The sequence below is a fragment of the Brienomyrus brachyistius genome, chromosome 8 (assembly GCF_023856365.1).
Source record: "Brienomyrus brachyistius isolate T26 chromosome 8, BBRACH_0.4, whole genome shotgun sequence".
Classification (NCBI taxonomy): Eukaryota; Metazoa; Chordata; class Actinopteri; order Osteoglossiformes; family Mormyridae; genus Brienomyrus; species Brienomyrus brachyistius.
Genome location: NC_064540.1, coordinates 18860961 through 18887429, shown reverse-complemented (window position 1 = coordinate 18887429; position 26469 = coordinate 18860961). Strand labels below are relative to the sequence as shown.

Below are 26469 nucleotides of genomic sequence, written 5' to 3'. Positions count from 1 at the left end.
TTTTTAACATTACATTTGCAGGATGTCTTGCATGGTGATCATGAACGACACTGGTCCCTTACAACAAATGCAGAACTTTCACTTTTGAACTACATAAACAAACAAACAAATAAAATTGACTCGGCCGAGGATGCAGAAGTACATTTCCAGGGAACAGGGGGTAGGAAACAGCCCAGTAGTGTTTTTGACGATGGTCCTGGGATTTATATGAGACTCACAGTCAGTAAATATGCCAGTGAGTAAAATTTAATATCTAAACTAATGACATCCATTTCCTTCATACTTAGTATATAGTATGGTAAGAATTAGTAGAAATTTAGTATGTAAGTACAGTATAAGAATCATAACAATAGAGTAGATAAAAAGCAAGATTCTGTAGAGGAACACTTTCTACATTGTCACCAGGGATTGAATTTGACCTGGCAGTGCATGATAATAATAATAATAATAATAATAATATTAAAAAATATATAAGAATTTTTTCATGTTTTCATCAGTGCTTTCTATTAAGAGATAAATTCAACAATAACATTCTTTTTTAAATCCAACTGGACTTATATTAACAAATTACTATATTTATTCTATTAAGCCACATGCTACTGAAGTAAACCTTTCCCTTTGTGAATCATTAATTGAACACATACAGTATGAAGGACAATGAACTGATGCTGAATAATATCCCACATTTAAACTGACTGAATTGTGCCATTGGGTTCCTGCATCTTAAGTATTGTTGTAATATGTATTATCCTTTTGACATTAAAGTATGAAAAAGGGAACGATTGTTCCCAGACAGTTACTCACCCTCCGGTTTAAGATGCTGGAATAAAGTTAGAGACCATTCTTGAGTCGTGACTCTAAGTCCAAAGCGGCACTTCTGCAGCTGTGAGGTATCACACGACTATGCATGGCAGTCCCTGTCTACGTGGTGAGTGAGTTATGAAGTGCTACAAGCAAGACACCGTGCATCGATTAAATGCCACAAACAAGCTAGAAAAAAACAGGTTTCATTTTCACCGAATGCTCAAAGCTGCGCCTCAATTACAATCTTTGCACCAAGTTCATTTCTGCGGTTCTTACCTCGAAATGAGAAAATTCCAAATCTCTTTACAAACTTTAGCTACATAAAATTTTAATACAAACTTGTGCGAGAATTTAAATTAATTAGGTTGGGTATTTTGCAAACCAAATAAATACAAAAAGATTCAGCCAAAAATAAAAGTACTTGCTGGCACAGTACCGAGTTCGTAGACGCTAAATCCCGTAAACCAATAAAGAGTGTAAGGTTTCAAATAAAAAAATATTTTCCACGGTTTGCATGGGTAGAATTCTATCCAGCTGTCTCATTATGTGAATATGATACATGTCTGCGGTTTAAATTCTCTGAACCAGAAATGTTCTTAAGATCCATTGATAAAAAAGTGAGACCTTTATTCTTGTAGTTTGCACAATGAAGGCAAAAAATTCCCATACATCGAAATGGAGGTATAAATTGAATTTCTCTCATGATGACGAACAAATGAGTCTATTTTTATTTTTATTTATTTTTAGAGATTACTATACAATAAATATGTGTTTCCTGCAGGTTAATGAATTTGACCCACATAGGATGGGTACGCATAGAGAGGCAAGCCCTGTTGTAGAGGCTGGGGGTTCCTGAACTGGCCGTTTTTGTCCGTTAAATGCTCGTCAGGCCTAAGAGTGAAACGCCATTAAAAATCGACATGCGTAAGCACCAGGTGGCAGAAGCGCACATTTTATAGCCTGGCAGATCCGAGAGGCAACACTCCGATCCCAGCGTGAGCAACAGCACTGCTAAAGAGGAGCTGAACTGTTAACACCGAAGAAGTCAAAGATCGTGAGTATACTGGGGAAACGTGGTCGCTATTCGGGTAACAACTGCTGTACCATTCCGCTGCCACTTGTTTTTCTCATCTGTTTAACTGATTTAGCATATTGATCATCTGTTCATAAACTGTAATTGCTCACCCCTGTAATTGATGCTAATAATAAGAACTAACAATAGAATAGTAGGTTATGTATAAAGACAAAATGCCAGTTGGGATGAGTGACAGGTGCACCTTTATGAGGACAAAGGACTGAAGATGCTTTTTTGCTTCTCTCTGATCACATTTAAAAATATTTTGGATCATTTACACGGTAGGGGTTTATTATAACTTTTAAAACCATAGAGATTTTCTATAATAATTATACGATATCAGCAAGAAACAGCTTATGCTTGACCACTGCTGAATTTTTATTCGATTCGTACTAGTTGCAACCTCTTCCACTCTAAACAAATAGGTTTTAATAGCATAATCATAAAGACATCTTAAAGCATACATATACCAATACAGACCACAAGCTCATAGACAAACACAGACGCAACAGGGACAATTTCTTAATACGTCTTGTTTATGCATCCGGTTGCATATAACCCACCTTATCAGAGTAACTGTCTTCCCCTATCTAACACATAATCTGCAGTTGGTGGGATGGTCTTGGGACCAGTTATTCAATGATGCACTGATAAGTGCACTTACACAGTAAAAGCTAGCTGCTAATGTCTATTTGAACAGTAATTCCCCATCTTATTCTTGACAATCTACTCTGTATAGCGGTTTTATCTTCAGTCTAAGTAACTGACTTTAACAGGGATGTTTGTTCGGTTCTCACAAGGGTATGTTATCAAACAACATAAATTGTTTATCAGATGAACTGGAATTTGTACTGAAACCCATGAAAATCGGGGTACATCTTTAAAGTTAATCTAAAGCTTAAAACACCAAACTCATGATGATTACATTTACCTCCTGTTGCTCGACAAGTACAGCATTGTGCTGATGCCACAAAGAGGTAGAGGTCAAATCCCTGGAAGAGCTAATAAATTGTAACTCTTCCCTACACTGCAAGTCACTTTGTAAAAAGCATCAGATAAATTAATGCAAATGTACTTCAATATTTATGACTAATTAACAGTCCTTAAACTTCCACACCATCTTAAAACACCATTAAGGTATCTGGATGTGTCATTAATCAGAAGTGTCATACAAAACTACTTTACAGAGATCAACCTTATTAAGGAAACCACGGATACTACCCTTTAAATACATTTAATAGTAACATACTTCCCATAAGAATTTCTCATAAGATAAGTAGCTTGTACTTTATAAAGGATGTGATATCATCAAATTGATCACACTTATGTGACCCTTTAAAATTTTTCTCCGTTATACTGTGTAAGATTGTGTAACATCGGGGCTAGTAAGTATTGCACTACGTAACCTGAAAGCTATCGTGGGGCATTTAGCGAATCGTATTACCATTTATGAGTGTCATCACTTTTGACACCCTACCAAATTACCCATCTGCAATTTCTGCTTCTTACAAGAATAGCTGAATATGTAAGTATCTGTTAAAACCAGACTTTTATATGATTTTACCTTTATGCACAGAAACAGGGGCGTTTTAAAATGAGACATTACATATAAAGTTCATTTATGGGTTTAATTAAAAATGTCACATTCAATAATTAATGAATTCATATGAATTAAAAAAAAAATGTTTTTAACTTTTTAGATGTTGTGGTGCTTCAGTATTAGTTCCCCAACAGTAACACATGCTTGTTGTATATTCATGTTGATTCTCATCTTGCTCTTCCTTGGAGAAAAAAAATTTGGTCTCTCAAAAAAATCAGCAAAATAAAGGACCCCCAGATATGTGCAGCTTTTCTTGTGATCATACATTTTTGCCAAATTGATATATTGACTAATTAATGAATAACGTGAGATGCACCGGAAATAACATAATGTTATGTAAGCAATGTACTGAGTCATATTTGCATTCATACCATGTTCTGCATTTCTATGTTTCACACTACAAAATTGTGATTTAAGTAATTTGAACAGTTTCGAGATGTACAACAATAGCTATGGGGTCCCCCTCAGCTGATTTTGTCGATCAACAGGGGCTGGTGGGGGGGTCGAATTCACTCAACAGATTTCAGAAAAAGGGTATTCCAAAATGGTAGTCTGTTAAAGTTTTATTAAATTCAAAAGTCAGTTAATACGGATTTAGAAATGTACTCATTCAAAATAGGGCACTAAGCAAGCAGTTAACTTACGGCAAAAATAAGCACGAAGACAGCCTACCGTGATACCGGGGTTTCCAAAGTGGGGACACTGGCAGCGGGGGTCGCAGGAATTTCCAGAATAAGTAACAAAAAACTGAGAAAACGACTGGAAAAATGTACCTCCCCTCTCCCATCAGTAAAGCCCACTGCCCACAGCAACAACAACAAGGTGGTCACAAGTCTCTAGCACTGTTTGTTTGGGCATCGTACTGTAAGTAAGTAAAGCTTATTTTTAAAGCGCTTTTCACAGACGCGAAGTCACAAAGTGCTGTACAGAAAACAATAAGAAAATAAATAAACATAACATAAAAACAACACAACTGCATAAAATAGAATAAAATCAGAACAATTAATAACATGAAACAGAACCAAAGGCCTGGTTGAATAAGTAAGTTTCCAACCGTGTTTTAAAACAGTCTAAAGAAGCAGCATTTCGAAGCTCATTCCAAAGCTTCCGTGCTACAGACTGAAAAGCTCCGTCTCCCCGAGGCTTTAGTCTCATGCGGGGAGTAACTATCCGGTTCTGAGCCTGGGAGCGAAGAGCACGAGCAGCTGTATATTAACGGAGAAGCTGGATCACATATCCAGGAGCCTGTCCATATAGCGCTCTAAATGTAATAACCAGGATTTTAAAGTGAAACATAAAATCTGTTGGGAGCCAAAGTATAATGGGAGTAATGTGGGCCCGCTTTCTGGAGCATGTTAGTGTCCTGGCAGCAGCATTTTGTACAGTTTGTAAACGCATGAGAGACGATATATCCAAACCTGTAAACAAAGCATTACAATAATCTAAGTGCGATGAAAGAAATGCATGCAACAAACGCATCAAACAAATGCGTCGTGGCTTGAAAAGTTCGGGAAACCATGGTGCAGTATACATGTGCATTTGCACACAGAAACACACACGCATACAGGTTTGTAATCATATCTCAGTAGGCCCTCTTAATTCCCTTTTATGGGGAAAACTCTAATCCCAACGTGGCGACCTTAACCCCCACCCAGCCCAAACCTTCGCCATCAGTAACCAAACAAAGTATGATACTTTTTGAATTTTTACTTCTTTGATTGCATTCACATACCTTTGGGGGAACCAGAAAAATGGTTCCCACAACATCAAAAAAATGGTTTTTATCATATTGTGGGGGACATTTTATAAACCTAATTCACACATGTAGACACACACACACACATACTGTACACATATACACACACACGCACACAGTGAAGATGAAATAAATATTTTATTTTTATTTAAAACTTGCTGGCTATGGTACTGTGCATTGTTTGTATTTGTCTTTTTGTGTAGCTGTGTATTGTGCAATATTAATAATAAACATAATAATAAATTCTTCTGATTCTGATTCTTTGGACAGACTGTTGTAAACATGCCCCCTGCCCCCTATTCCAGCTTTTTTGAAACATGCTGCTGGCATCACATTCAAATCGAGCAAATGCAGCACATATCAGAGAAGCAGGGCTCTTCAAAGCTGGACCTCGAGTCCAAATCCAGGCCTTGTTTTCAGTTCTCCCAGGTAGTTAGTTTAATAATGACTGATTCTGATTGGTCAGAGGCTTCACACCCGGCTCACAGGTAAAGGAAGGCTGGAGAACCAGCAGGGCTCGGACCTCGAGGACCGTGATTTGAATAACCCTGTCATAAAGGGATAACATTTCTCAGTTTCAACACAGGAAAAGTGCAATAAAGATGAAAACATCAAATGCAGTCAAAACGCAACACACGTTTGATAGTCAATTTATGTCAAAGCATACACCTGCCACATTTTGAAGTAATATTAATTTGTTTTATTAAATATCCATGTTCATGCTTATGTTCAGTTTTTGCATCAAACCAAACTGGCAAAATATTTCAATATCTGAGTTTGTATTTTGTTGTATTTCAGCTGTACAGCACTCAAGGGGTAACCAAGATGTGGAGGACAGGAAAAGCTGCCACTGGACAAGGTAAGCACAAAACACTGGTTACTATCTACTGTACAACAACCATTAGCCAGTGATCCTCATAATCACTGCATTATTCCATATCTTTGTAAGACTCATATATGCACAGCATTCTGAAAACCTATTTACGTGTTGCATAGCAATCCCTGCCCATCTACTAAAATGTGATGGTTTTTAAGCTACTGCGTATGGTTTGCAGATGATAAAAAAGCTTCCCGAAATTAAATGCTTAGTATCACCTAGGAATTGCACCTCCATCCATTGCTTCTTTTCCATAAGCTTTATCTTATTCCTGCCCTGCCAGGCATTGATGGACCTCCGGCCAAGAAAGGTAGGAATTTTACTCATGCTTGTGTAAGATCTTCCTATTACTGAGTTTGTTAAACTAACACAAAACCTGGTTTATCAGAGCAAGTTCATCATGTCTTGTAATCCTGTTATTGTGACAATCAAGATTTCAGATTCCCACATTTTTAATGCTACGATATTTAAAAGCATATCTCTACCAACCAGTCTAGCAAAAATCCATCACTTTTCCTAAACGATGATTTCTGCAGTCATAAAGACCTCGTTTTCGAAGACATCCATAAAGACCAGTAACCCGAAGTTCTGAGTCCTGAGAGGAAAAGCATCAGTCCATTCTTCAGAGTCATGCAGTTCCCTCTAGTTTCGATCTTTGTGGTGTAGGATTCATACTGCAGCAGGATAACGACGCAAATCAAACCCCAAAGAGGAGCCATAGGTTTTCAGAAGCAGTCACCTGACCTAACTTCTGTGAATATTAGTTTGTGTGAAAAATCAGACTGCAGAAGAATTAAATAAATCTGTAACTCTGTTACAAATTATTTAAAACCTTTATTCACGCAGAAATTCCTACTTGGCTGATAAAAACAAATCGGATACTAATACAGAGGAATTATTGTATTTGTGATGAAAAGCATGAACAACTGCTAACTATTGTGAAGCAGTATAATTTTAGGGCTTTCAAAGATCTCCCATAAGAGATGTCTTAATATAAAATCACATATCATATGTGTAACCATCATATATCTGGTACAGTGATGATAAGAAAAAGATCCACAGTGCCTGGAGTAATGATTAATCAGTACGTGGAGAAGTTACCCGAAGGAAAGACCACTCCAGACTTCATTCGCAAACCCACAGCAATGACTGTCAACGAAGGTATGGTTCATAAGCATTTTATCACCTGTTATCTCTAGCTACAGGGTTGTCAGTTCTGCCGCAGTGAACGCTAGACTCCAACAACTGGGTGCAATATCACACTCTCATGCTCAGCTTGTAATTTCTCCTACAAATTTCACATTTCCATCCAACTACTACATTAACTAGGGGTGAGCCGAATATCTGGTTGAAAAAAGTATCTCATATGAAAATACCGTGGTACAGAAAATATGGGGTTATATCATAATATTGGCCAAGCCTAATCTCCACTCATACAGAAAAAAAATATGATTCATATATGGATGATACATACATGTATAATTATGGCCACTTTCCTTTATGATTCATGCAGGAATGATATATGATCTTTCATGATACTGGTGGTCACACAGTAATAGATACAGAAAACATTTAATCTGGGGCAATTCTAAGATTTGAGCTAAACTAAAATACTCCAACGATGCTCCTGTATAAAATGAAACACAAGTCGAACAATATACCTTTCATGTATACATTAGTTACGTAAAATTTACATCTATAATGACAATTTAGTGTACTCCTGCAAAAATAAAAGTCATGTGGAAGTCATGAAAGCTGCAACGTTTATGCCGATATTTACAAAATACAATCATATATAAAAAAAAATACCTTGTTCACAGCTTGTTTTCCAAAGTTTTTAATAATTCATATGACTGTTTTGGTAAAACATGAACGTACACTGTAACCGTTATGCTGTAAGACAGAAATGGTATAACCTTAAGGTTTATGAAGTTTATGAAGTATTGTATGAAGCGTGAATAGTCTCTCATGTTCAAGTGTGATCTAGGTGTAAGCATAATTAAGTAAATCAAAATTATTTAACTTGTAAATTATGTATCCATGCACCTTCCTTGGTTGGGGGGGTTGGAACTTGACAATAATAACCTATTATAGAACTACAGAATCAGTACAATTAACAATAACTTTTGAGTTACTAGTTCCAGTGCAATTGTCTTAAAATATTCATATTTATTGCCAAAGGCGTAAAGGGGGACTGGGCATCCTAATGCTGCTTTTGGGGTTGATGCTGCATGTGTCTCATGTCACAGGAAAAGTGGCTGTATTCAGAGCAGCTGTGACTGGGAATCCGGCCCCGACAGTCACATGGGGAAGGAGCAAAGGCAACGTCACAGATCCAGAAAAGTACCAAAAGAAGTACGATGACACTAATGAGGAATATGTGCTGGAGGTGAAACCCAGGGCCCTTGTTTCAGCAAACCGGGGGGCTATTTAGTGAGCTTTAATAAACTTTTGGCAACCATATTTAAAAGCAGCCTAGTGACTAAACTTTTTGCATGGACTGAAAGTGGTTTCCCAAGTTTGAGTCATAATGAAAAACTCTTTATACACCTTGCTGCACATACTCACCACCATTTTAGTTATTTGTCCTCTTACATACCGCATATTTTATCTTATTTTTCTTAATACTTGTATTCCTTATTTCTTATTTGCTATTTGTACGTAAAAATTTGTGCGCAAATATTTTGCATCGTACTTTGTTTCTCTTCGTCTTGCACTGTGAGAGCTCTCTCTTGGCATAATATTTTCCCTTGGGTGAATGAAGTTTTATCTCATCTTAAGATATAAAAGTTGATTTGAGCTGCACACCCAACCAACCCCTCCCTCTGCTCCGCTTAGGTAATTCTTTTCAAAGCCTGAGCTGCCCATGATTGGGTCTCACACTAATTCGGGGTTTCCCACCCCAGTCCTGTGTGTCCATGTTTTTTGCTAACTGCTCCCAGCTCCCTGCCAGATAGTCCACATTTTTCCAGGAGCTGGGAAGGAGCAAAGACGTGGACTGTCTGGGGGGCCCTGAGGACTGGGTTGGAAAATGGTGCCCTAATTGATTTAGCGTTTATATGGCTGAATAAGAAAAGAAATACAGTAATGTGATGTTTTTTTGCACTGCCTCAGTGGTGAGGAAGCATCTGTACACAAGTGCATTAAAAACAGCTGAAATGTTCTCCTTTCTTTTACCTTAGATTCCCAATGTGTCTGTAGACCAAGCAGACGTCTACAAATGTTTTGCTACTAATGAGTTCGGAAAGGCCATCTGTACTGCTGCCATGAAGGTCATTGCAGGTACATTTGCAGTCAAAGTTTGTCTAATCTGTTTAGGCAAATGAAGAACATAAGGTATCAAAGAGAGTATATGTAACTAAAAGTGGATTTTTGTGGTGTATTGACTTACAGTAATTGTACGTTAAATTATGTATGCTTGTGCTGATGGAATGGACGAGAACATGTGAGGTGCAAATGGAATATCCAGTTCAGATAATGCATGATTTCAAATCACTTCCCGAGCCTGGCTGACTCCACACTGCAACATGGACAATACAGGTGCAACAGGTCCATTGTATGCTTCATCACTTAAGCCAAAGTGATTTGATTGTGTAAATTGAATAGTGACAAGATTGAAATAAGATGAGTTTCCTAATTGGATCCATGAATAGCCAGGTGTTGATATAGGACATCCACTGAAAAACCCAATGAATGTCCTGTCAGGTGGAAAGTGATGACATGGCCTGCAGTCCCACACAACCTTAACCCCTTTGACTTTAATTGGGATGAAATGGATAGAAAGACTATGGAGCCAACTAGTACAGAAAATTAATATTGGACACTTTATGACACCATTGGAGTGAACTTTCAGCAAAATACCTTGAGTAAACATTAGAGTCTCTTAAGTTCGTTCAGCTGTCATCACAGTAAAACGTGTCTCTTTCAGTGTGTGTAAGATTTAGCTTCTTTTTTAACTACATAGTGTCAGTCACGTTATTTGCATTCTGTACCTTTTTTTTGTATACAGCACTGAACTCATACAGCACCGAACTCATACTGCACTGAACTCATACAGCACTGAACTCATACAGCACTGAACTCATACAGCACTCAATCAACATTCAGACAGAGGTTACAGACCTTTTTATGGACTTTCTATGAGATCTGTTTGGGCCCATGTACCTTTTTAGGCATGTAATCCCACTTGCATCTTTTCAGACCGTATAAGGGATCGGTTTGCTAATTTGCTCTCTCAGGATCTCCTTTCTGTGATGGTTAATGCACCACAGGGAGTGATATAGCCTCATTCCTATGGTAGGGTACAGCTCACTGGGAAATACTGATTTTCCCGTCAATAGAACATAAAATTGACCATTTTATTTGAATCTGAGATGAGGAATTTGGGATATTTATCGCATCAAAGGTGGAAAAGCAGATTTTAATAAAGTTGGGTTGACCATACCATTGATGTATGGGAGGGTGTAGCTCCGCAGGTTGGGACTCTGTGATGATCGGAGGGCGGCTGGTTCCAGTCCTTTGGTCTTTCATCAGTGAGTCCTTGACTAAGGCCCTTAACCCCAATTTTGCACCTTAAGTTAAGATGCTCCTTAAAGTTCGAGTTAAGGTCTCCTTAAAATAAAGTCAGTTGCACAAAATACCCTTAAGTCTCCTCCTTAAGATTTCCTTAAAATTTTCTCTTAAGTATTTAAGCTTTTCTCCTCATCTTGGTCTTATACTGTACGTAAGGAATCCCTTAACGGTTGCACAAAAGACCGTAGCAACCAAACTAAAGGTACCTCTAACCGTACCTTAACTGGAACGTGGCCGAGTTTATGATGTTAAATAACGAAAATGAACACATTCCAATAAGAGTGTTCTGCAACCGGGAGAACCCCTTAGATGCGCTTAATGATGAGCAATTGATTTTGCTTTATAAATTTGACCGGTAATCAATTTACTGTATGATTTGTCCGACCAACTACAGTTGGATCGCCCCACAATCCGAACCTGTGCTCCCCCAGCTGCGTTGCAGTTAATGTTTGCTTTGCGGGTTCGTGCTACGGGCTCCTTCCAGGCTGTAACAGGCGATGTATTTCATGTCCATAAGTCACTGGTGTGCCGCGTTATTCATGTCCGCTACCATCCCTGCCTCATTTGAAAGAGGTTTTGGAGGTGGACCTCCACCTTGAAAATGGCATTTTGTATAGAATAAATTCTGGTAATGAATTATTTATTTTCTAGCACATTAGGTTGCAGTCTAAACGTGAGTGTCATAGAATGTTAAGCCTGTTTCACGTTCAGCCGAGCTCGCTAACTAACCACAGCCTAACGCTACCCACCCTTACAGTCTACTTTATATCGATACCTTAAATACTCTAATGTGTAATAATAACTTGTTGAAAGAAGATGATCAACTTATGTATAAAGATCTATTTCACTGTCAGCAACATAGACTAACATTAACAGTTCCCTCAAGTCATGTTAGTCATTTAACCTATCTGAAGTTGTAAGTTAACATCAATCTTTTCTCCCATTTTTTTACTTTGTGACTAACTTTGTGAGGCGATCACAGGAATCACAAGCAGGCGTGAGTGCAAGCATATGAACGGTTTCCATGGAAACGGGACAATTTTACTGCCGTAAAACGTCTTTCAATGTTGTAAATTCCTTAATGTTTTTCCTTAACTAAGGAAACCTTTTAAGGGGTTCTGTGCAACACCCTTAAATAAATCCCTTAGCTAATGAGAAATTAAACCTTAAGTGTCGTACTTAGGGGGAAAACTTAAGGTGTTTTGTGAAACCGGCCCGAGGTTTTTTGAAGTTCTGGAAGAGATGCCACACTCAGGCTGCTACCATTGCTCAACCTCATCAGTCTCCCGATTAACCCACTGCTATAGTCATTGACGCTGTCCTTGAACTCCTCATGCTGAAATTCTTTTACTGCAACTCCCAGTACACATCTACACAAAGCAAAGTATTACTGATTGGGAAAAAATGTGTAGCTTTAAACATTTCCCTTGCATTGCTTTCTATATCACCATTCAGGTCAAGGAAAAGAGATGGATTTCAGAAAAATGCTCAAGAGAACGTATGGCAAAACCGTCTTATGTCTACATACAGTATATTCACTTGATCCTTAAAACCATTTTGAATTGTATATTTTTTAATGATGTTGTCAGAAATAAAAATTGTACACTTTTATGAAAACTTTTTGAGCACTTTTAATTGCAATTAAAATTGGATTTTTATAATGGCAATCCTGCATAGGCATGACTTGGGTGAAGTTACCCAAAATGTCATTTGATTCTCCATGCCCAGGAATGTGGAAAAGAAAAAGCCTCCCGCCAAGAAGGAAGGTGACATCGATCCGCAGTTCTGGGAAGTCCTGCTGTCGGCGGACAGGAAGAACTACGAGCGCATCTGTGCAGAGTACGGCTACACAGACTTCCGATTCATCCTGAAGAAAATCAGTCAAATGAAAAAAGAGAGGGAAGAGGAGCAAGCAAAGGTGTGTCCGTCTGAGATGTAAACTCAACGTGGGAGCGGCCAGGATTATGCTGATTATACGCAGATTAAGGGGGGCAGAGAGGAGAGGCACGTTTGAGGGGATTATTCCACGCTGTGAGTCACCAGCTGGTTTAACAGTCTGTCGGTTACTGAACTGGTTTCTAGTTAGCATTTCCAGTGGCATTTATAAATAAAGGAGCAGCGTTGTGGCTTAATGGTTAGCAGAGGGCTTCAATGAATGCTGCTTCTGGCCCTGTATGTAAGTCGACGTGTGGTACTTAGGCCTGAGGTCATCTTTCCGCGACCTAGGACTGGGCGATATATCAATAAAATATCGTATCGAACATTCATATCATCATCAATTTGAATGAAGTATTGTGATATAACCTAATTAGGAGTTAAAATACACTATTTTAATTGAATTCCATAACTCTATGACACCGTAGCTGGCATTATTTACCATTATACCTGTCACAGGCTCTATAACTGTTAGTAAAACAATTTATTCATAATAATCTCAAAAAAAAACTCAAAACCTGTCATATTATACGGTTCTACATCTTAATGTTAGAATATCGTGAAAATCTCAGAAAATGTCATTTTTAGGGCATATCATCCTGTTGACATTATCTAGTGAGACGCCCTATGACAAAAAGGGAAACTTTTGTATAATTTCAGCTTGCAGTCCATTCAATTCGTCAACATCATGATGATTACTGATATCAATTCATATGAATGAAAATTAATATGATAAAATATGTTGACATATTGCTTAGCGCTAATGCAACACTTTATGGATGAGCAGCTATGGATCGATTAGCACAATTACAAATGCAAAGGTATTTTAATGGCTCCAGTTTTGGTTTTCTCTCATTTCTTTTTTCTGTCCTCTTTCTCTTTAGTATGTGAAGAGCATCAGCAATCCGAAACCTATTGAAGTTAAGGGAGATGGTACAGCCAAGTTTGAGTTTGATATGGAACTCAAGGACCCCAACAGTAATCTTTTTCTCTTCAAGGTCAGGTGTTTCTTAAATGTAGTTTGTTTGTATTGCGTATGGTAGTGCTCACCAGGATGGGTTAACCCTTATTTTATATTACTGTAATTCAAATCACAGATCACTATACTTCATTGTAAAAACACAGTGATTTAACTTTACATTATAGTGTTTTTAATTTTGATTTTATGCCGTGTGGCCAAAGCTTCCAAAAAGCAATTGTAGCTGTGTGACGTTTGGCAAAGTATTGTCGTTTTCAATTTCGTATCTTACAGGATGGAGAAATACTCAACTATGGCAGAGACAATGATGACAGTGACAATTATATGAAGTACAATTTGAAACAATCAGGGAAAAACTATATGTTCAGCATAAAAGACATCGTGCCAGAGGATGCAGGCTTGTATCAAGTGGATGTTGAGGACACTAATGTCTTTTCAACAGAACTGAAGAGTAAGACTTAATAGTTACCCTTTCATATTTTTACACCAGATCAATGTTCTCTGAATAAATAGGAAATTTGCTTAGCCAATGTAACTTGTGAAAATACCTAATGAGTCTCCTTGACAATCTTCCAGTTCCTTCAGGCGAGTTTCTTGTCAACATTAAGGAGGTGAAAGCAGAGGAAGGACAGGACGCCATTTTTGAATGTGTCTTATCCAACCCTTTGCCTTCAATTACTTGGATGGGTGGTGACGCACGCCTGGACTCTGGGGGAAAATATCATATCTCTGTGTCTGAAGATCAGCTGATCCACAGATTAGTGGTGAAAGGCTGCGAGCCAGGAGATAAGGGTGTCTACAAAGCCATTGCTGACAGTCAATCAAGTAGCGCCTCACTCATAGTCCAAGGTGAGACCAATCGTTAATGTCAGACGTGGCTGTTGACAGTTTGGAACATCTAAACACCAAACACCATGCCAACTCAGGCTTTGAACTGGTACAAGCTTAATATGATGACATTTATTAAAATGTCTGCCATCCCTTATTCATACTGCAGCATCATTAAATACCATTAATGTAATAGTCATTGTGTAAATATTTATGGATAATTTATTTAGAATTATATGTGTGTTCTCTGTAAATTTACCATAAATAGATGTTGTCATTTTTGACCTCAGTTTGGGGCCTTTTTATTGAGAGGGTGGGAATTTGGCAAATTTTTTGATGAAATTTAACTGGAACTCCCGTGCCATACACATTCTGCTAAGCTATTTATTCTGAGCAAGGCTGTGTAGATGTGCTATCACTAGGGCTGGGCAATATCTGGAAAAGTAATACATGAAATTTATATTTTTTCCTGAAGGAAAAAATACTGAGATAAACAATACTATTGAGATGTCTAACCATCCCCACCAACAACCACAGATGCACAAACAGTCAATAGTCACTTTAGGTTGATAGTTCTACATGAACAGAAAATGGAGTGAGGGGTCCCCCACAATAAACTTTGCTGAGCTTGGGGGTGGGGGGGGGCAGTACAAAAATACAGCTTAGGCTAGTTGGATCAAGTGGAAAGTCAAATCATAAGTCGGCCTGTTATATTGGCATTTGTGTAGCCTAAGCCTACTTCCCCCGACAACGATGACAATCACCGGATTATCCTTCAGATCTTGACATCTGGTTGCTTGACTGATATATCATCAATTACTGGTAATATTATTATATTACCTGGGCTTAGTTGTCACCTGACTGGCTTGGGATGACCCAGCTTATCTTATCATGTGCTTCGACCCCCCTTCTGGTCAGCACAACAAAGATATTCCCATGTCCAAAGTCTGTTATCACTGCTAGAAAACCCTTCTCCCTGCAAGCTCTACATGCTAAAATATGTGATCTACCCATTACTAAATATGACAATTAACAAGAATTATTTCCGCAACATCCCAATGTTTCGTACAAGGTGATTTTGCTATATATAATCTCACAATTTTCATATTGTACCTTTGTGTGATCTTTTTGATAAAACCAAAGGAGGGAGTACAACTCAAGGTGGAAGCTCTGGTCTGGACAAAACAACCCAGGATCAGCAAGCTAAACTACAGAAGGAAAGAGGCAAGATGGAGGATGAAAAAGGAGCAAGACAGAAGAATGCATCAGCATCTGGGGGAGCTGATGGTGGGATTGCTGGAGATGGGATGGGAGACAGCAGTGCCGGACTCGGCTCTGGGTCAGCATCTGCAATGGGTGATGGTTCGGGAGAAGATGGCAAGGGACTGGGAGGTATGAGAAGTAGGGGAAATGGGTCAGGAGGTGATGATAGAGGACTTTCTGGCAGAGTGACTGATGGTACAGATACTGGTTTGGCAGGTCTTAGTGGGTCAGGGGATGGTGGGAGACGACTTGATGATGAAGGCCTTAGTGGAACAAGGCTTGATGATGATGGCCTTGGTGGAGCAGGAGATGGAGGTGCAGGTCTTGGAGGAGATGCCTCTGCTGTTGATGGGTCTGGGGAAGATGGACCCGATGGTCAGGGCATGCAGCGCGTCAGAGCGGGACTGGCAGTTCCTGAAACACACAAAGGTGAGCCAAACATGTTCGCTCACAAAAATCTAAGAAAAATTTAATTTGTATGTTTGTTAGGAAGACATGAGGGAGATGGCCAGGTATGGCAGAGTGAAAACAGAAAGGAGGAGGTACAATGAAGGGTAGAAAGAAAGGAAACAGGCATTCAGTGGGACTTCACTCTAGAATGATGTGAGGACCTATAATTTGGTGGAACCACAAAACAGAACAAAGAGAGCACAAAACCATAATACCAAAACTGAGGACAAGATTTCTCCATACAGGAAACTCATATTTAGAGATGGAGTTAAGACATACAGAAAACATGTATCTTGAGAGGATTCCAGGAGATAGGAAAGGAAAGGAGAGTCTTACACTCTGAAATTGTGCAAAGTTCTCGTGTAGATTAAGGTCTGAGGGACGACCCCATCATCTCTTGGGTGACAAAACAACAAGGATATACCCCAGTAACTTATGGACTACTGATGTTAGCACTTTTAGAATTACTCTTGCCTTTAGCAGCCTCGGACTTTGCCAGAGATATAACGTGATATCATGGGGTTTTGGTAACAGTGGTCTGCTTATTGGTAATTGCAGTGAGGATTGTCTATAATCTTCTAGACTACTGATGCATATGAAGCTTTAAGGTTCTGTCAATGTGGTACCTCAAATAACTTAAATAAGCAAATAGAAATTAGCTTCACTCTCTTCATTTCATATATCTTTACATCCTACAGTGATTTCAGGTTTCAGTGATTTTTCATTAAAACTTGCTCATAACAGTAGCCTTACAAGGTTTCCATATGTCTTGCAGAAAGCATCGCCCCAAGTAGCTGTTATTTCACTGTCTTACAGATCCTGGAGTTTACTTCAGCAGTGGGCTGTCTGATGTCCATGCCATCATCGGAGAGGCTGCAGAGATGTTCTGCAAGCTGAGCAGTGGTAGATCTGATGGAGTCTGGTATAAAGATGGTAAAAAAGTGAGTCACGCCAGAATCTACATCTTAATGTATCTTGCTTGAAACTTTGCGTTTCATTTTGATAATTGGTTGATCACAACATTGCCCTTGTTTCTATGCACTCTCAGCTGAAATCCACAGACAGAGTAAAGCTTACCAAAGATGGGGTCATCCACAAGCTATGCATCAAGAATTGCCAGGAAGCCGACTCAGGAAAATACCGCTTTGAAGCAGATGGACGTAAAACAGAAGCCATGCTTAATGTACAAGGTTGGAATACCAGACACAATAAGCTCTGCACCTCAAAATCACTGCTTAACACAGAGTGTGCATGAACAGTGCTTTGGGGTTCTTGCCCCTGGCTTGCTCTCTCTCTCTCTCTCTCTCTCTCTCTCGTTTTATCAGAGACCAAAAATATGAAGTTATGACAGTTAGTGTTTACAAGCTAACCACAGTACATGAGTATGTGCCTTTGGGTTGAATGGCATCTTATCCACGTCTGTTAGAACAGAGACAAAATAATCTCCTATCTAATATTAATACCTGAAGCTGTCCTGCTATATGGTTGATGTAAAGATAATAGCTGTATTTACAGGTAAATAATTATAATTAATTCCAGAAATTATCACAGGTAAGCCTAGAAACTACCTAATTTAACACCAGTCCTTATGAAGTGAAAGGAAGTATCCATCCAAGATTACAGACTAACACATCGGCATGATACGCTGCAGAGACGATTAACTGAAAAAGTAGTGTCACAGGACGCGGTCGGGCGAAGCGGCGATCGTGCGGATCGGCAGGCAGGAACGAGTAGACAAGCCGAATTCAGGGCTGACAAGGGGTTTATTAAGAGATCCGGGGCAGGGAACATAGAACGGCAACTGACATCATTGACAGACAAGGCTAACAGGTAAGACCAGGACTTAAATAAGACAGGACCAAGCAAAGTAAATGGACAAAGCTGGAGACGATCAGGGAAGCACACGTGGGTAAACAGGGGGCGTGGCACACACGAGGAGTGGACGGAGCGGGCGTCACAAGTAGCAGATACATAATGAGGAGGAACATTTTTAAGGGATAGTCAGTATGAGTTTAGAGAAGGTAGATCTTGCCTAAAGACCAACTGGTTTCCTATGGGCAGGCAGCAAAGGTGCGAGATTCTTCTGGTTTAATACGAGGAAGTTGAGGCAGATTTGTTTCATGAGTAATAAGAGTTGAGTGTACAAGTTTTTGTATGTTGGGGGATACTACCATCCTACCATCCTACCTAATCATTTCATTTTGCAATATAAAAAGGTGGGCTGACCTTTATACCTAATTATTCTATAATTTCAGAATTACAGAGATTAACAATATAATTGTCGTCGTCAATTATTATTATTATTTTCATTATTATTAATAATAATAATTATTATTGTAATAATAATAGTAATAATAATGATAATAATAATAGTATTATGTGGATGCAAATCTCTTCACCAACTACTTACTTTCACTTACGTACTTTTCAACCCAGATCCTCCCAGGTTCAGCTCTGATGACCTGAGTCAGTTCTCTGAGCCTGTAATCGTGAGAGCCGGGGAAACCGCAACATTCAAGATGCCCTTTGTGGGTCGGGAGCCAATGAAGGTGCAGTGGTATAAAGAAGGAGAGGAGCTACTGGACGACAGAAATGTCACTGTGGAGAAGGCCGCCAATCAGAGCCGCGTGCTCCTTAGAAAGTGTCAACGTAAAGACTCTGGAGAAATCAAGGTCAAGATCAGGAACGAGTTTGGAACCACTGAAGCCATTTCCAAGCTCAAAGTTCTGGGTAATTTGGGAAGGATATGCTTAACACTTAATTTGTTTCTGTAATACACAATAACCATAAATGACATCTTACTAGAAATGAAAAAGTGAATAAGTCATTACCAGTTCAACTGAAAGAGCTTTGCAGAATGTTAAATACAATTTTTAAATACTGTTGATTTCAGTGATTAAATCAATGAACAATTAACACTCTTTCTAATTCATTGAAGAAAGTTGTTTCTACAAAACCTTTGAGAAATTCAGAAAAGTTTTTGTGGCTGATACTAGCCAGTGTCTCTAAATGTTGAGAAATTTTCCAGTCACCAAACACAAACACATGACTCGGGGGTGAGGAATGGGATTATTGACAATATTTCTCTTTTCAGAGTAGATTGGAATGAAATTAATGCAAATTTCGATTCAAGGAGCTGAGTTTCCATAAAACACATGCATGAATGATGTGTCTGGACTGAAACAGGAATAAATTGAATGGGATGAGACCACAGCTCTTGGAAGTGTGTTATAATGCAATTGCAGGTTACTGGGGTTGAAAAAATAAGACGCCAATATGTTGACATTTGTTACCAATGAGGGGCAGATGACATAAATTACTATGAGTGAATGCAAGGTGGTTCTTCCTCCAAAGACAACTGAAGGCCACACCCACAAAATACTTTAATAGGCTACAATTTTTTTAAAAAGCAATAATATTTTTCTATTGTGAATATACTTTAAAGTACTGTAAATGATATTTCAGATGATATATCAAACCATGAGGCGGCATGGTGGTGCAGTGGTTAGCACTGTTGCCTCACGTCTCTGCGGCGCGGGTTCGAGTCTCCACCTGGTTCACATGTGTGTGGAGTTTGCACGTTCTCCCCATGTCGTCGTGGGGTTTCCTCTGGGTACTCCAGTTTCCCCCCACAGTCCAAAAACATGCTGAGGCTAAATGGACTTGCTAAATTGCCCATTGGTGTGCTTGTGTGAGTGAATGGTGTGTGAGTGTGCCCTGCGATGGGCTGGACCCCCATCCTGGGTTGTTCCCTGCCTCGTGCCCATTGATTCCGGGATAGGCTCCGGACCCCCCACGACCCAGTAGGATAAGTGGTTTGGAAAATGTATGGATGGATGGATATCAAACCATGATAAAAGTCAGTTTCAAAGGTGTTCCTGTTTACTGACTTCAGCAAGCAATATTCTTGAGTACAACAATACGTGTGTAGATATGAAATGATTTATCTTGTAAAGACTTTGAAAATGAATTATTTTATCTTCAAGACAAACCCACCCCGCCTCAAGGCCCGGTTGATGTGGTTGAAAGTACATCGAATTGTATTCATTTCAAGTGGAGGCCCCCAAAGGACGATGGTGGCAGTCCGCTGACAACTTACATCCTAGAACGTCAGCAAGTGGGACGCAACACCTGGAAGAAGCTGGGGGAGATCCCTGGGGGAGATGCCACCTACCGGGATGCCGATGTAGACCTTGGAAGAAAATACTGTTACCGCATTTGGGCCAAGTCAGCAGAAGGTGTCAGTGAGATGATGGAGAGCGATGACATCATGGCTGGTGCAAAGGGTGAGTGAAATGTTTTCTTTTGCTATCAGTCACTGTTTCACTTAGTATTTTATGTAACCAAACCTCAGTGTATGTTCTAATTCACCGATATGTTCTCGATTACATAAAACAATTTCCACAGTTTACAAGTAAAGAATAATCTGTAATCCATACTACCATATACATATACATAGAGCACATATCACACTAATCATCAGAATAACTGTACAGTATTTGTAATAATTCTGCAATCTATCCGTCCATCTTCTAACCATTGATTCTGGTCAGGGTGGCTGAATATGGAATTTGTGATATCTGTAAAAATATATACTGCCACATCTGTACGAATCCAAAATGATAAATTATGAAAATCAGGCTTAGTTTAAGGTCCATGAATTCTCAAGCTATTACATCAAATTCTCTTCATATGCTGACTGTGCAGTTTTATATATAAGAGATGATTTGCCAGCTACTGTAGAACTGAACCACACTGGGAATGGACTGAACAGAAAAGTTTATATATTTATGAAGGATGTAAAACCAACATATATTTCCACAGAACACTACTTTTAACATTCTTAATTAATATTTCCCTTTTGTCATCAGTTGTATTGAAATTTGCAAATAGCTGCCATGAAAAGTTGTTTCTGCTATAATTCTTCAGCATTCCCAAATGCACCAGCTGCTCCTAAGGTAGTGAGCGCGTTCAAGAACTGCATCACTCTGCAATGGCTGGCTCCTACCAACACTGGAGGAACCAGAATCTCAGGTTACCACCTGGAGAAACGCAAGAAGGGGAGTAACCTGTGGACACCGGTCAATCCCGTGGATGAACCTATTCAAGGTCTGAGCTATTCAAGTAGCAAACCCGTAAAATATTTATACGGAGGATTTAAATTAATAACCAGCGGTCATTGTTGACACACCACTGTGACAAAATGTGTCTTCAGCATTTAACCCATATGTGACGTCGTGACATAGCAGGGGGCAGCTAATCCAGCACCCGGGGAGCAGTGCTTTGGAGCGGTACCTTGCTCAGGGTACCTCAGTGGTGCCTTGCTGGTCAGGGATTTGAACCCTCAATCTTTCAATTACAAGTGTGCTTACGTAACCATTAAACCACCGCTTCCCACAATTTAACTAACTTATTTTATTTTATTTTTTCTTTAATTTAGTGATCATTGTTAGTTGTACTGGTTTCACTTAAATGAGATAACAGGGAATTTACACACCATAGAACTGTATTCATTTATTGGAAACATTGACAACAATTCTCACCTGATGTTCTTCTTGCCAAATGAAACTGCTGCTGTTTTTTACTCTTAGAAAAAAGGTACGCAGTGACAGAAGTTGTGGCCGGAACAGAGTACGAGTTCCGCGTCATGGCGGTAAACATTTCAGGATTCGGTGAGCCCAGTGCCCCGTCGGAATCTGTGATGGCCAGAGACCCAAAGAGTAAGTCTAATTGAGGTCATGATTTATCAGCTTTGAAACATAAATTTCATGTGACATAGTTTGGTATTATATAGGCAATTAACAGGGACTATAATCTTCCAATTGATAAATAATTCCTAAATCATAATTTCAGAGTTGCCTGGGAAGGTTATGGGCCTGAAGGTAACTGACACCACATACAATAGCTTGTCCCTTGCTTGGAATAAACCAAAAGTGGACAGTGGGGTGCAAGATGAGGCCAAGGGCTACTTTGTGGAGATCAGGCCTGCCGACAGCACAGAGTGGGTTCGCTGTAACATCAATCTCATCACCACAACATTCTTCACTGTGATTGGCCTGAGGTCCATGGCCATGTACTGGGTGAGGGTGATTGCCACCAATGAGGGAGGGGAGGGCGAGCCCCAGCAACTGGATAACTATATCCTTGCCATGCCCCCACCTGGTAAGAAGAAACAGTAGCAGGTCTGCTTTGCTGCTGATTTATGGTAGAGTAGAGCCCAAACTGTGTTGTGTTAGTTTTGGGCAATACAATGAAAAGTGTTATTTTTTTCTAAGGAATGTTTCTACTTTGCAGTGAGACCAACATTTAAGAACATAAAAGGCACTAAGTTGATGTTAGTTAGGGCAGGCAATTCTGCCCGGGTCAACATCAACTATGAGGTAAGAGGAAACCATTTCCTTCTGGAAGTAGCCTCTAAGAGGTTCAGTGTTTACGGCATATTTAAAAACTGAGTGTTAAGAATTGCTGTGATTACCGTGATTATGGATGTCCAGCGTTTTTGATTCTTTTTAAATTGCTTTGTATACAATCCTGTGATGGAATTTAGAAATTCATTGTGATGTACACATCTCTTCAGGCCTCCCCTTTGCCCGAAGTAACTTGGCAGAAGGATGGCTTGCCCATTCCCAAACGGGTGACGGTGACCAACGCAGAGGGGGCGTCCCAGCTCCTCATTCCCTCCTCAGAACGCTCCGACACTGGAGTGTACGCCATCTTAGTCAAGAATCTGGTCGGCCAGGAAACCCTTAGCATAGAGATCAGAGTTACAGGTAACTCCAGATGTCTTTGGAGGTCATAAACCGAACGTGGGTGTTGCAAGGCAGAGATGGGCACATGGACAAAACACTGATGTTACTGATGGCAGAACTGTATAACTGAAGATAGCATAGTTTGTTAGAGCAATGTACATTGTGCAGATGTGGTTTCAGAAGATCTTTATGACTTTCGGATGCATCCAGATGATCCTAAATCGCCTGGACTGATGCATCTGGAGGAGAACGTTCCCGGCACAGTGACCGTGTCCTGGGCACCATCTCCAGATGAGAACCTCGATGACCGCCTATACTACACGGTGTCCAAACATGACTCCGTCAAGCGAAGATGGCAGACTGTGGCTCACCGGCTCTTCAACAACAAGTTCACTGTGGTAAACATCATGGCCGGACGCGAGTACCGATTCCGCGTGTATGCCAACAACGACATGGGGGTCTCTGAACCATCTGAGTCACCCACCTGGGCTACCGAGAAAAAGAAAGGTTTGTTAACTGTTCCTGAATGTGGCTCACAGAGAGTTTAACATAAGTGTAAAAAATACATTACGAAACAGCAATGCAAATGTATACTGCATAGTAAAATGCGGAGAACTGCTACATACTGTTAAAGAAAATATAAAGTGCATCATACAGTGATCAATAGCTTAATATCATACTTTAAATTTCTTCTGAAAGTGGCTGGGCGGTTGGGGGGGGAATCCCACCTCCGCCCTGTATGTGGAGGGATGTACATATTACATTGTGGGGGCATTTGGTCCTCACAATGTGATAATAGCCGGTTATTTTGATGTTGTGGGGACCATGTCCCCGCAGGGGGAAACTCATTTTATTAAAATCTGTGACTGCAATCAAAAAACTAAAAATGCCGGAAATTTTACATTTGGTTTGGTTACTTCTGGTTAAGGTTTGGGTTGGGTAGGGGTTAAGGTCGTTGTTTTTGGAATTCATAGACAAAGATATGAATACAGGTCTGTGTGAGTGTGTGTGTGTCCTTTTAATATCGTAATGTAGAGGCTGTGCTCCAGCCTTGTATCGCATGTTGGCTACAGTAACATAGGCTCCTACCCATTATTCTAAAGAGCCCAAAACATAATGTTAAGAACTTACAATCCATGTTTAGTACAGAATTGAATTCTTAACTATACAACTGCCTGCATTAAAAAACACATAACCAAGATATGACCCCCCACAAGGCACCTTTGCATTCCATCACTTCCACTTTTATTCAACAAGTATATCTTCAATAAAAATCAGCAGCATATTTCATACTGTGTGTAAAAAGAAACGTTTGGAAACAAAGAGCAGTTTCTTTTTCGTTTTACTTCAAATCACTATATATGAAATGAATTGTAAAAAAGGGGACATAACCAAATAAAGCAAAGTATGAAGACACAGGGCAATAAGTAATACTTGCTTTCTTTTACTTCAAATCAAGTAAATTTGTTTCTATATAGCGTCACTCGAAGGTGCTTTACAAGGGTGTTTTGTGATACATTACAATATTATTAAAATAGATTAACACAAAAATAGGGAAAATGAAAAAGAAAAAAGGAAAGAAAGAAAGAAAGAAAGAAAGAAAGAAAGAAAGAAAGAAAGAAAGAAAGAAATTAAAATAGAAAGAAATTAAAATGACAATGGAGGAGAGGAACCAAAAAAAAACCTCAGGGGGTCCAAGGTGAACTGGCTGCTGAGCCCCCCCCGGGCATACTAACATTATAGAAAAAGAAAGAGTGAGCTTGCTTGCTAAAGGCAAGGCGTAAACTGTGCTCAAGGTCACAGCCAAAGTCGATCAGTGAGTCTGTCGCCTGTGTAGGGAGGCAGATTAAAGTCGGCATCCACAGTTTCACGCTTCACCATATCCACAATGTCACCCTTTCATTTTTTTTCATTTTCCTGTTTTATTTTATTCAGATAAGTTTGTGTGGAACGTGCCCAAATCAAAGAGCTGTAACTTCCAGACGCCACCCAAGTTCCTGGTTCCGCTGAAGATGCACTCGGCCCCTGAAGGCTACGAGTGCTACATGAGCTGCGCGGTGACGGGAAATCCGGCACCTCGGATTACCTGGTACCATGACAGCGTGAGCCTGTCAACCGACCCTGACTACCACATCACCAACACCTGCGGCGTCTGCTCCCTGCTGATCCTCAGGGTCGGCCCTAAGAGCAGCGGGGAGTACAAGGTCATGGCGGAGAACAGGCTCGGTCGGGCCGAGAGCTCCACCACGCTCACCGTGAGAGGTGTGCATCTCATACTCACATAGCCTTTGGGTTCAGATCAGAGGCAGCTGGTCCACATAGAGACTAAATTATGGATGAACTCATTACTAAAAATAACTTATTTTCTCTCTTCATTGGAAAATGTCACTATTGCAGTATGGTAAAGGTAAAATGTATTACTTTTTACTGCCTCAGCGTTTTGCGCCACTGAAATAGATAACAATACATCACTTCAGTCTGAAAACGATGTTTAAATGATCGCGATCATGAAGTTGGCGTTAGCTCAGCCATTTCAAAATCCTACCTAAGCTCATCACAGTATTTGCAGTAACCATCAAACATGTGTTTGTTAACTCCACCACAAGAGTGCCTTGTGTGGCTAATGAATACCTCACTGAGTTACATAAAAAGATGGCGCTGAAATTCAGTTCATACATGGGCTTCCCCTGAGGAGTGGTCTGGAAGCTAACGTGGTAGTCTAGCCATCCAACAAGTTTTTTTTGGAGAACAGAAAAATTTCTTGTCATTTTTTATTTTACTTATTACACATTACTGTATTTTAACGATCATAAATGACACTTGGTGTTATTTGCTTTAAAACCCGTTAGACACGATAATAAATGCAGAATCTCTCTAGTCTTTCACTCTTTTCTTCTTTTTCTCAGAAAGACTGTGATCAAGATGACGGGATTCATCAGTTAGCTTCATATATGAAATTTGATTTCTGAAAATTCTGAAAATCTGAATGGTCTGAAAGTTCTTTTTGCCACAGTTGATCTACTTTTTATTGGTAGAACAGAGAATTAGTAAAATGTGCTTTGTAGTTAATCAGAATAATTGTTCAGTAGGGATACAAAGAGAAAAGGAAAAATGTCAGTATTGGAGGAGCTGGAAATCATTGATCCTTTAAAATATGGGAATTAGGGAATAACACTGGGAATTTCGGAATTCCACCAATCCATAAATAACATATGCAATAAAACCTTGCTGGGTGTGCATGCGAATGGGGGGGGGGGGGTTTCTAGCACTACATCATTTGTCAGAATATATAACTTCCCCCACTATTGTATAAGTGCTTATATTTTGCCAGTAAGTATATCTTTTGTTTTAAATTTATTGCACATAAGGGTGGTCTTTGCTATAAGCTATGTGTAATATTTCAATAAATTACTAGTAGTTTTTAGCAGAAATCTAAATGTACTATGCAGTGTTACTCAATAAAAGATTTTTAAGCCATGGCTGACTGGTATACTGTACATAATATAATGTCTTGCTTGGTGACTATAAATGTGTTGTGACTGGATGGTTTTCGAATGTTGCTGAATGACAAATGATCCACA

The 26469-nt window shown here is 39.5% G+C and overlaps 1 protein-coding gene across 4 annotated transcripts; it reads left to right on the top strand.

The window, feature by feature from the left end:
- The first annotated feature begins 1779 nt into the window (after positions 1-1779).
- Positions 1780-26372, top strand: LOC125747262 (immunoglobulin-like and fibronectin type III domain-containing protein 1). Of its 4 annotated transcripts, XM_049022255.1 has the most exons (25): positions 1780-1858; positions 6034-6094; positions 6396-6422; positions 7151-7273; positions 8362-8501; positions 9295-9394; positions 12140-12182; positions 12413-12602; positions 13504-13617; positions 13872-14049; positions 14175-14447; positions 15570-15818; positions 15906-16118; positions 16956-17080; positions 17188-17329; positions 18576-18869; positions 20126-20425; positions 21069-21248; positions 21731-21859; positions 21993-22301; positions 22434-22519; positions 22717-22909; positions 23099-23395; positions 24824-25150; positions 25799-26372. In XM_049022255.1, the coding sequence occupies exons 2-25, from the start codon at positions 6061-6063 to the stop codon at positions 25855-25857; spliced, it is 4125 nt and encodes a 1374-aa protein (XP_048878212.1). In that variant the 5' UTR covers positions 1780-1858; positions 6034-6060; the 3' UTR covers positions 25858-26372. The 4 variants fall into 4 exon arrangements, with proteins under 4 accessions (XP_048878212.1, XP_048878210.1, XP_048878211.1 ...); XM_049022253.1 differs by having other exon boundaries at positions 15570-16118; XM_049022254.1 differs by having other exon boundaries at positions 15570-16118; positions 25795-26372.
- Positions 26373-26469: the final 97 nt, after the last annotated feature.

What these genes read in the sequence shown, in the direction of transcription:
- LOC125747262 (XM_049022253.1), top strand. Translation starts at nt 6,061, where the DNA reads ATGTGGAGGACAGGAAAAGCTGCCACTGGACAAG. An exon ending in GATGGCCAGAGACCCAAAGA is followed by an intron (nt 21,860 to 21,992) that starts GTAAGTCTAATT and finishes TCATAATTTCAG; the next exon opens with AGTTGCCTGGGAAGGTTATG. An exon ending in GGCTACCGAGAAAAAGAAAG is followed by an intron (nt 23,396 to 24,823) that starts GTTTGTTAACTG and finishes TATTTTATTCAG; the next exon opens with ATAAGTTTGTGTGGAACGTG.